This window comes from Medicago sativa, chromosome 2 (genome assembly GCF_051527215.1).
Source record: "Medicago sativa cultivar Bolivia chromosome 2, Bolivia_mono, whole genome shotgun sequence".
In the NCBI taxonomy this organism is placed as follows: domain Eukaryota; kingdom Viridiplantae; phylum Streptophyta; class Magnoliopsida; order Fabales; family Fabaceae; genus Medicago; species Medicago sativa.
The window spans coordinates 18923700-18935358 of NC_140750.1; the positions used below are offsets into that span (position 1 = coordinate 18923700).

At 33.5% G+C, this 11659-nt stretch overlaps 1 protein-coding gene and 1 pseudogene across 2 annotated transcripts; both read right to left on the minus strand.

Moving 5' to 3' along the window:
* Positions 1-7828: 7828 nt before the first annotated feature.
* LOC146945211 (uncharacterized) lies at positions 7829-10000 on the minus strand (annotated as a pseudogene). Its single transcript, XR_015028040.1, has 3 exons — positions 9220-10000; positions 8894-9082; positions 7829-8539 (listed from the first exon to the last, which is right to left on the minus strand). The product of XR_015028040.1 is annotated as an uncharacterized LOC146945211 (transcript).
* A 523-nt stretch (positions 10001-10523) lies between these two features.
* LOC146945212 (cell wall / vacuolar inhibitor of fructosidase 1-like) lies at positions 10524-11137 on the minus strand. The gene has a single exon (XM_085748042.1). It carries the CDS (start codon positions 11112-11114, stop codon positions 10524-10526), a length of 591 nt encoding a protein of 196 aa, XP_085604168.1. The 5' UTR covers positions 11115-11137.
* Between the last annotated feature and the right edge of the window lie 522 nt (positions 11138-11659).

Consider the following 11659-nt stretch of genomic DNA (forward strand, 5'->3'; position numbering starts at 1 on the left):
AGTAATATAATGATCTACTCAAAATAATTTAATTAATTCCATTTATTGAAAATTTCAAATTACAACCTTGTTACCAGCATATCATCAAGAAGATTGCTTTTCCCTCTTTTAAAATTACTTATTCTTTAACTCAGCGGAAGTTAACTCCTGCTCGACATTTTAAAGCGTGAGCTTACTCACACTGTCACTTTTAAGATCAGTTGAATTGATTTAAAAAATGATTGAACCGATTTTAAAAGTAACCGTGTAAGTTAACTCACGTTGAAAAATGATTTCGCTAAGTTAAGAAAATGAATAATTTTAAAAGAGATAAGAGAAATTTTCTATCATCAATTCATGACCAAAGAAAAACTAGTCCCCTCAAAACAAAAACAAAAAAAGTAAGCAAGACACTATCATTGACTATTTTCTTTTGTTGGATTGATATCCACTCATTATTAGGTAATAAATAAGGTATTTTGCACGATCATGTGCTGTTTTCTTTTTTCCCGTCAAAGCCACATGTCCAACTACTAAGTCACATGCTAACAAAGCACGTGGATTCTAAAATCAATAAATCCGCAAGGCCCAGGCAATCAAACACTTTATCTGTTTGTTTTGTCCACATTAGTGCATAGAAATTTAATATTTCTTGCAAAATAAATACTGTAGTGGTACTAAATTAATTTTCTAAAAGTTGGATGTTAACATTAGTAAAATATACTTATCTGTTTGTTTGGATAAGGGAAAGAGGGGTGGCACTTTGGTGACATTAATGTCACCATGCCATTGCATCTGGACCACACAACACATCTAATGTCACCCAATGTGTGGCCCAGATTTAATGTCACCGTGACATTAATGTCACACAAGTATTTTCCGAGAAAGAGGGTATGGTATGGGAGTTAAGAGGAATATGAAATTTAACACGGCTGTATTGAGAAAATGATGTTGGAGGATGCATGTGGAGTAGATGAGCATTTGGTTTAAAGTTTTAGTAGCTTGTTTTAGGGAGGAATGTGGTCGTGTGAAGAAGGGAGGAGCACATGTTCTTAGATGGTGGAAAGAAGAGTGGGTATTTTGTAATGCAACAATTTTAGAGGCAAGGGACGATCTAGGATTTTTTTTTTTTTTGATATGCCTAAAACAATAGTGTAAAAACAATTTGCTCAATGAAATTAAAAATTGTATTATTTTATGTAAAATAACAATTTTAGTAGTTTTATTTAGGCTAGTTTTATTCGTCCAAGTCTATTTATAATTATAACACTAACAATTGCTAGTAGGACAAAATAAGTAGTCAACTTCCTTTAACATTCATTCTTACAGACAACCTTCATATGTAAAAAAAATGTAAAAATTGGTGTGGCTATAGCCACTCGAAACCATATGTTGCATCCACCCATGTTTAGGGGTGGAGCGTTGGTTCGACAACGATTTTGTGCAGTGGTGGGTGATGAGGAGAAAATGTTATTTTTTGCTAGATTAGTGGTTGGAGGGTGGTCTCTAACGAGATAGGTTTAGATGTTTGTTTAATATATCAGAGAATTGTCTGGTGTGAGTGGTTGAAATGTGTTCCTTAGGATGGGGTGTTGGGAAGAAGGTTGGACGTGGCAGAGAATGTTATTCGCTTGAGAGAAAGAGCAAATGGGGGCTTTGTTCTATAAATATTGCCAAAATCTGCAAACAAAATCACAACGTCCAAGTTAATAACATAAAATAACAAAATGTTTATAGAAATGTGACAAAATCAAAGTGACATGAATAATCATGCCTCCAAGGCTCCAACATTAACGCCTTGTCAAATCAAATATATAATTGATCGAAATATATTCAACAATCTGAGGCAAACAAGCACTTGAATAAGATGAGAAAAATAAAACAATGTCACACTAAAACGACGAACGAAACAACTCACGATTCAGACAACAAAATTACAGAAAATACAAATGAAAGAGTAAATCTACATGGAAACTACTTATTTAGATAAAAGAATACATATGGGTGATTCAAAGAAAAAATGGCCCCAAACCACCTCAAGTGATGAGGATGAATGAACAAAAATTTCAAGAGAGAGACGGTGAAAATCCAACAATTAGATGGGGAAAAGAAGCCTAGTTAGCACTTTTTTTTTTTTTTACTAGTTACAAACCCGTGCTTCGCACGGGTTGAATTGCCTTTTTTCGAAAATTATTAGCTAAGCATATTCTACCAAAATATGTAGTATTGTATTTGAAACTAATGTCAATATAATCTCTTACCAGAAATTCTGAGTTGAAGTATATAACTTGATGTGAATTACCAGCTATACTCTTATGTTTATACACATCAACTTAGTTGTAAATAGAATACTACTAATACAGTAGTAACATTATAATAACATACCAAATTTAATATGTGTCCACCATGATGGTTAATTTAGAGTACAAAATATGGTTGGAAACTAAACCAAAATATTCAGATTTTGTGATCAAAACACAAGCTCTACAACACAGATTTTAAAGTACTCATGCATTACGGATTACGAAATTACATTTCCAAAACTACCTGATCATATTCAATTCCAAAAGTAACCACTCCCTCCTGTTGTTTACTGGATGCGGACATGCTTGACATACATTTTGGTCGGTGGATCCTCCAAATCAAAGATCAATAAGTCATTCTCCTGTAAGTCGCGCTCTATGACGAAGTCAAACCATTCACCACCCAAATTTTTCTCAACATTCCTTCTGTCAGCAGTCTTAACCTTGCAATTATATGTCTTATGTGTCTCCACATCTTCCAAAGTCATCCTTAGATATTTTCTCTTCAAGACCCTTTTGGATATTTAATTAGGAAAATGCTACATAAAATCATAAATCAAACTGTTAACTTAGATAGAATGCTTCAGCACAATTTTTTGGAGGAAATATTTATCTTTGTGTTATTTGTTACTCTTAACAGATGGAAATATTTATTTGATAATTGAAGATGATATTAGATTTATAAAAAGTAGATTTTTGCATACCAAAGCTTGGGGCCTTTCAACGGAAGCCAAAGCTATTGTGACATTCTTCTCAAAGTGATGATGATCCACGCCGCCAGCTTCTTCCACGTTGTTGACAACACCTGCATTCGCTTTAATTTCATTTCCAGCTCCTACTTCATCCTCATTGTTTATTTGTTCAATCTCAGTTTCATCGTCCGAGATAATCTCAATAGGTTCCTACTTAACTTGCATGGGGAAAACACTTGGAATGTGAATTGCTCCTAGTTGTGTCAACTTATATATATTCTTCACGCCCTCGTAGTCGAGCCTAATCTTTGTTGGAACTAAAAACCCAAACTCCTTAGCAATTCTGATTCCACTACCCATATAGATCCCCATTTCATCCCTGCCAAAATGTGTGACATAATCTATCCCTTCATCAGAAAGAAGCAATCCAGGAGCATTGATCTTGATCTCTCTGCGATGTTCGTTGTAGTATTGGTTTCGAATACGGACCCTACCCTACATTGACATAAAAAATATATTGTTCAGCATAATTTAAATAATTTATGCAATCTTGTACTTTTATTACTTCAATGTGGATGTTACCTGGTTTGGCCAAACAATAGTTTCAGGAATTTCTCCTCTTACAGCTTGTTTAGAGAACCATCTATATTGTAACAAAAAATTATAAATAATTTGGTTGATTCTTACAACAAAAAAAAAATTGTCATAAACATATAGGAATGTAATTTATAACATTGGTATTCTAAAAGTTGTACTAAAAAAGATAGAATATATTTAGTAATCTAATTTATTTCAAGCTAACTTTATATAAATTATCACGGGTTCAATAACGTATTCGATAAAAAAATTCTTCGAAAGAAAAGATGTTAAAACGACGGAACATTGTGATTCATCATAAAATATGTATGGGCTGATTAAGAGATCATATAATCAGTTTATGAGATCTTATCACCTACCTCTAACATATGTTCTCGGCAAAAGTTAAACCATTGACCGCCTAAGTATTTTTCTTAACTTGCTCTCTTTGTCGTTATCAAGCGACACTTATACCTCTTTTGAGTTTGTTTGTCGATGAGTGTGATTTTTTTTCCCTGCTCCTTTTAGAAATGTCATTGATATCTCATTTGGGAAGTGCTAGGTACAAAACAAATTGCAGTGTTAATTAGATGTTATATATATAAGTACATTTCTAAAACATTTACCAAAGCATTATAAAGATTTGCTGTAGGAAAAGAACATGTTCTATTTTGTTCAAGAGATTAGGAAAACAACAGTATAATTAACATGATACTAACTGGAACCAATGAAGGAACAAACAATGTGCAGATTAACGTTACATAATAGTTAGGTTTATAAAAAAGACTGCAAGTGTCATAGACTAAACAAAAAGGGATTTTTGCCAATATTTAAATCAGACAAAATGAAAAGAACAAATGACATCCCAAAGTCAAGATAGTTTACGATTACAGTCCAAAGTAGAAGTTCAAATAGTTCAGCAGCAAAGATCTACTTTGGAACAACTCGAACATGCAAGTTCTTCGGTGACTTTTCGAGATCAAAGATGAGCTTACCACCTTCTTCCATCACACGTTCTCTGCATAAATTGAACCACTGCCCACCCAAGTATTTTTCATAGCTTTCTCTTTCGACGGTAATGAGGCGGCACTTATATTTTCTCTGTGTCTGGTCATCAATGAGAGTGATTGTTTTGCGCTTTCCTTTTAGAATTTTTCTTGACACCTCGTTTGGAAAATGCTAAACAGGGAAATAACAACAATATTAGTCTAATGCATATTAACATGGATAAGACGTATGCGAATATAGTTACATATAATTTATAAAATAAAGGTAGCATAACTGATTTTAAGCTAAAGAAAATGTATCATGACTTCTAATTTATCTTCCTATTATCTTCCTAAAAAGGCTAGATAAATGCATTCATGAGCATTATATGAACCCCGTTGACCAATTAACATTGTTGAAACAAATGGAAATTAAGCATTACTACCGCATGTGCATCTATAGCTAACACCATTTGACATTGATGTCTTCGAACATTTGGTGCAACTTTCATAATATCATCCAAACTGGTTAGGATTGAATTGAGTTGCTTTCCAAATAGTGATGCAATATGTTTCCTAAAACAAATTATGCACATGAAATAAAGAATTGTGCAATATGTATTTTTAATTTGTGCGTAAAAAAATTCAAAGCATGTTTGTGCATAAAAAAGCAGACCTTGAATAAGTTTATAAATTCAACAATTGGCCTAACCTGATACAGATTGGAAAAATCGTTGTACGAAGTACATTGAGAAGAAGCCGAACTCTGACTTAAGTTCTGACTGATGCTTTGACTCTGAGCTTGAGAAGTGTTAAGGTCACGACAACAATTCAAGAAGCATGGTCAAAAAACAATCAAATCAGATTGTGAAATAATAAGTTACTCTAACACTGTATTGTGAAATCATAATGCAAACTTACTAAGTCTTAAACTTCTCATCAACCAGATAATGTAGGTTGATGAGCAGCCTCGAACCTGACCAATTGTTACATATATTTGGGTTGCCATTGACTACAAAATGGAAGCAAAGAACTCAAGGTAAATAGATGGTAAATGATAAAGCTACGGAATATTTTTCCGATAGTGTTACATCAACTATATTCTCACTGCATAAGGAAAGACATTTTTCAGGTCATTATCAAACTTATACAAAATCATATCATCTGATGCTGACAAATTAGAAAATAATACCTTTTATCTTTCAACACAATGTTCGTACACAATTTCTTTCTAGTCCCAATTGGCATTGTCTTGACAATCTCATGAAGAAGCCCGATGGTTTCTTAAAAAAAATTACTATTATAAATGTTGGAATTTAATTAATGCCATATTTTTGTATAAGAATACCATATTTTTGGTGTCTTTCAAAAAGATAAGGATTTATATTATATGATATTATATTTGTTACATTGTTGGTGTCATGGAAACATATATGTTTAGTTTTTTTGAATAAGAAAAAGATATGCATAGTTTGTTACATTATAAAGGTGCAATACATTTCAAATGAGAGGAGTGGTTATTATGAGAGATGAGAGGACTTAATAATAACCATTGGATCTAAACTAATCATGTTACTTCATCAATAGTTATGCAGTCAATTAAAACAAAAAACAAGCTCTTCGTCTTTCCTCTGCACACGCTTCTCAATGCAACTTGTATAGAACCTGTTAGCTGGCGATGGCGATGCGATGCTTACTGCTTTTGTTAGAAGATTTCTATGGCCACCTAAATCATACATACCCCAATTGAATGTTTTTTTTTCTTTCTCTTTTCCATTTTTGTGACCCGTTTTTTCTATAGCACTCAACCAAGCAACACTAAAAAAATTATATGCATTAACGTAACAAAAACACAGACAGACGGACATAAAATATTACTCTAAACGTTAATGTGTGTATATATTCGCGAGGTTGAAGAAAGGAGATAAAAATATTTGGGATCATTAAATGACATAGTGAATAAAAATATTTGTGAGATTGTGATGATTAAACGATATTGAAATTAAATATATAAGTGATAAAAAGATAATAAAATTTCTTTGAAAAAAGATAAAATTGAATGGAATCTCCTTAAAAAATTAAATGGAACGGTTAAAAAAATAAAGTTAAATGGAAGAAAAAAAACATATTGAAATATAATATTAAAAAATAAAGAAAAGGTTCCCAGCGTGAGTTGAAAAGAGGTGCTTGTGAAATAAATTGTCGAGAAGAAGTTTTTTAAAGTAACATTCAACAGCTTCTGGTCAAAGCTCATTCCATTCAATTTTATGCGTTCAAAAAAAGTACTTTTTTTAGTAAGTACTTAATTGATATTGTGTTTGGCCTAACTTTTCCTTAAAAATTTAGAGAAGTTTGAAAAAAGTCGGGTCAAACGATACCTTAATCTCCCACAACGGCAATGTAGAAACAACTGAATTTGGGAGAAAAAATTGAAAAATAGTTAAAAATATAAAAATTGGAAAATAATTAAAAGTTATTAAAAATATAAAAATTAGAAAATAATTAAAAAAAATTGGTTAGGGGTAAAAATGGAAATTCACAGGCCTAACTTCTCCTTAAAAATGTATAGAAGTTTGAAAAAAGTTGGGTCAAACGATACCTTAATCTTCCACAACGACAATGTAGAAGCAACTGAATTTAGGAGAAAAAATTGAAAAATAGTTAAAAATATAAAAATTGGAAAATAATTAAAAGTTATTAAAAATTAGAAAATAATTAAAAAAAATTGGTTAGGGGCAAAAATGGAAATTCATAGGCCAACCATAAAAAAAACCCTCCAAATATTAGTTTACCAAAATGCCCCTCCTAAGGGCAAAAAGGTAAATTCATTGGACATTTCTTTTCTTATATAGTAAAGTATAGTAGATAGACAAGAGGTAGCTGCCACTTCAAATAATACTATGATAATAACTGACTTTATAAATTGCATTTACAATTGCCTAGCTAAAAAAACTATTCATTACAACAAGCTCACAGCTTTTCACTAGCCATTTGTTTATAATTAATGGGCTTTTTTTTCATGTCTGCCCTATTTGTGAAACTTAAATACCAATATGCCCTACTTGAAAAAAAAAACACCAAAATGCCCTGGATGTGAGGATGCAGTTTGAGTACGCCATTTCATTTGGCAGACTTGTGGCCATGAGTATGCCATATCAAATGGCAGACTCGTGAAGGATTTTTAATTCTTTTTTTTTTACGTTTTTTTTTTTTTTGTTGTTTTATATTATTTATTTATTTTATCAATTTTAATTAACATAAAAACTTATATTTAAAATATGGAAAAAAAATCTAATAAAATGCTTAGTAAAATATTACAATAATATTTATTACATTAAAAGATAGTACAATATAATATCAATTACACAAAAATAACTAGTTTTGTCTAGTAAGAGGACAATTTTTTCGTGAGTGTCCGGCCTCACGACACATTCCACATTCTCTTGGATTTCTTTCCACCGCGTCCATTTCAGTCATAATGCGAGTACTATTTGGACGACCTTTTTTCACTCTTCGCATTGTCTCATTGTGGCAGAGAGTTTCCCTTCGTATGGGATCCAATATGAAGGGTGTTGAATTACTTCGAACCTGGTATTGTACACGTTGAATACATGATCACTGCTATAAACTGGATGGATATATCTTCGGTAGTCATGATTAAAACTAGAATAAGCAGCTATGACATGTGAACAAGGCATATGGAAAGCCTGAAATTTCCCACAATCACACCACTCTGCATGCAAGTCGACCTTGAAAGTTCCCTTTGGCCTTCCCTCCTTGTGGTCGACAGTTTCGCGAACAGAAAAAGTATGCATTTCTCGATCAAATTGATTGACTTCGTGAGTGTGGGACTTAATCACTTCGGCTTTAAGTGTGTTCATGCAATGCTCGGTGTAAGCTTGATTAGTCTTTAACCTGATATTCGCGTTCTCTCCTCGCTCTGCAAAAAGTGATGCAAGCCTATAATAGGTTGACTTGACCAAAGCAGTTTTAGGGAGGTTGCTGTAACAGCCCGGTGGGCCCCTCGCAAGGCACTGCACCCACCGCACTGCACTGTTACTCACAAGCTTAATCACTAGCCCCCTCACCATACTAGTGTTTTTGCCTCCCGTGGGAATCGAACCTAGTACCTGGGGATAAGTACTACTTCAATGCATTCCCACTACCAATTGAGCTAGTAGCTCAATTGGTAGTGGGAATGCATTGAAGTAGTACTTATCCCCAGGTACTAGGTTCGATTCCCACGGGAGGCAAAAACACTAGTATGGTGAGGGGGCTAGTGATTAAGCTTGTGAGTAACAGTGCAGTGCGGTGGGTGCAGTGCCTTGCGAGGGGCCCACCGGGCTGTTACAGTTGCGAATACCCTTGAACACATTGTTCATCGACTCTGCAAGGTTAGAGGTCATGTGACCCCAGCGTACACCTTTGTCATATGCCTGTGTCCATTTTTCCTTGGGTATTTTGTCTAGCCATTTCACAGCTTCTTCGTTTTCCCCTCGGATTTTGTTGCGGTAATATTTGAATGTAGGCTCGTTCAATGCATAACCTACATTGCAAAATTATTATAAAAAAAATAATAATAATAATAATAATAATAATAATAATAATAATAATAATAATAATAATAATTAGATAAGTTATAAAAAAATGTAGAATTCATGATAATAAGAGTGTGATTATTACCCATATTGACAACTTGCTTTCGAAGCTCTCCATCTCTGATCGCCCGCATAAAATTCTGTGCAATGTGCCGGATACAGTACACACGGGTTGTTGGAGTATCGTGCCAACCATTTTGCGGATCATTGTATGCGCTTTCTATTGATTCATGCCTATCTGAAATCAAGCAAATATCTCTTTGTGGTGTGACGTGCCTTCTCAAATTTTTCAGAAAGAAACTCCAGGCATCCTCTGTCTCACCTTCCACAAGTGCAAAGGCGATGGGAAAGATATGGTTTTCACCATCTTGTGCAACATCCAACAACAAAGTACCTTTGTACTTACCATATAACCATGTACCGTCAACTTGGACAATTGGTTTGCAAAAATTAAAACCGACTATGCATTGATGAAAAGCCCAGAAGAGACGATGGAAAATCTTGTGCGTTTCCAACACTTGACCATTGAATTTGTAAGGTTTAGGTTCCAAAACAATGACAGTTTCTGGAAGATATTGTTTCATGGCTGACAACCATTGTGGAAGTTCATTATATGACTTCTCCCAATTCCCATACACATCTTCTATTGCCTTGTTTTTTGCTAACCATGCCTTCCTATAAGTCGTGGTGTAATTGAACTTTTCTGTGATGTGTGCAATTATAGTCTTCACTTTGATCGACAGGTCTTTGCTAACTAGGGACTTAGTGCTCTGAGATATGAAACTAGAGTCTAGTTGGCGACGATCTTGTAACAAGGCGGTGGATGTGCAAATGTGTGGAACATCGATAGTTGAAATCTTCCACATGTCATTCCTTTTCCAAAACGAGGCCCTCAATTTGAAGGGACACTGTGAATTTACACATTTAATGACAAACCTTGTGGTGTCAGATTTCAAAACAATATAATCCCACGCGTGTTTGATATTGTTGTAATATTTTACTAAGCATTTTATTAGATTTTTTTTCCATATTTTAAATATATGTTTTTATGTTAATTAAAATTGATAAAATAAATAAATAATATAAAACAACCAAAAAAAAAGAAAAAACGTAAAAAAAAAAGAATTAAAAATCCTTCACGAGTCCGCCATTTGATATGGCATACTCATGACCACAAGTCTGCCAAATGAAATGGCGTACTCAAACTGCATCCTCACATCTAGGGCATTTTGGTGTTTTTTTTTTTCAAGTAGGGCATATTGGTATTTAAGTTTCACAAATAGGACAGACAGGAAAAAAAGCCTAATTAATGTGCAAATTATGAAAGCCATACAAGGCATAGATATCAATACAATATATACACCAAATAAGACAAACCCAAAATTATTACTAAACAGTCTTTGTCAAAGTTTGGTGAATTGATTTAGGCAATTTGGTAACAATGGAGACTGTAATTGCACACATATTTTTCACATATTTATTACTATCTCCAAGTGGCGAAATAGCTGAACTAGTTGTGCCATTGCATTTCTTCTCACAAGAATCGGCCAAATTTCCAGCAGTGTATGCACTTTGTTTGACACCATTATAATCACCTTTGTCTACACATTTCTGAGCTTGTGGCACAAGTTCTTTTGATATCTTGGTGTATGAAGCAATGCAACTATCCAAAGCAGCTTTCAATTGTGTGTGCTCGGTTTGCGCATAAACATTGCGAAGTTGCTCTAATATAACCGGTGCTCTTGCCGCGACAACCTCTAGGGTTATACGAACAAATCCAGAAATGTCAGTATTTGATGTAAGATGTTGTGAATATGGATTTGATTTTAATGTTAGAAGGCAAAGATGATAATGTGGTGTTTTTCGACATATTTGTTCAACTAAGTCTAGCTTTGGTTGATGGCATTGGATCGGTGGTATTAAAAAAATGGATGAAATAATGGTCAAGAAAATGATAGTTGAAAAACTTGAAACCTTCATTTTGTTTTACTCCCTCCGATCACTATTATAAGCAAAAATCAATTTTTTTAGGTTCATTCAATAAATGATGTATTTGGTCTATATTATTGACCAAATACATCATTTATTGAATGAACCTAAAAAGTTGATTTTTGCTTATAATAGTGACCGGAGGGAGTAACTTTTAACGACAAAAGAGGTTATACTTGTTTTTATGGGTTGAAGAACACAAATGATAAGAGGATAATTGGGTTAACATTATCTAAAGGTTTTGTTGGGGCTGTGAAATAAATTAATGGTGTGAGTTTGTACCATTTTAAGATATATATTTTGACGTTTTGCTTTTTGGTCGCTGGTCCCCTCAACAGTCGTGGTTACAAGTCAATACCATACTGGAAACTTCTACGGTACACCTCACAAATTGAGGTGTACCGGTACTCCTACTTCATAAACTTATACATTAAGGTTCATTTTATGAGTACACCTCACAAATTGAGGTGTACCGGTACTCCTACTTCATAAACTTATACATTAAGGTTCATTTTATGAAATAAATAGTTATTTGT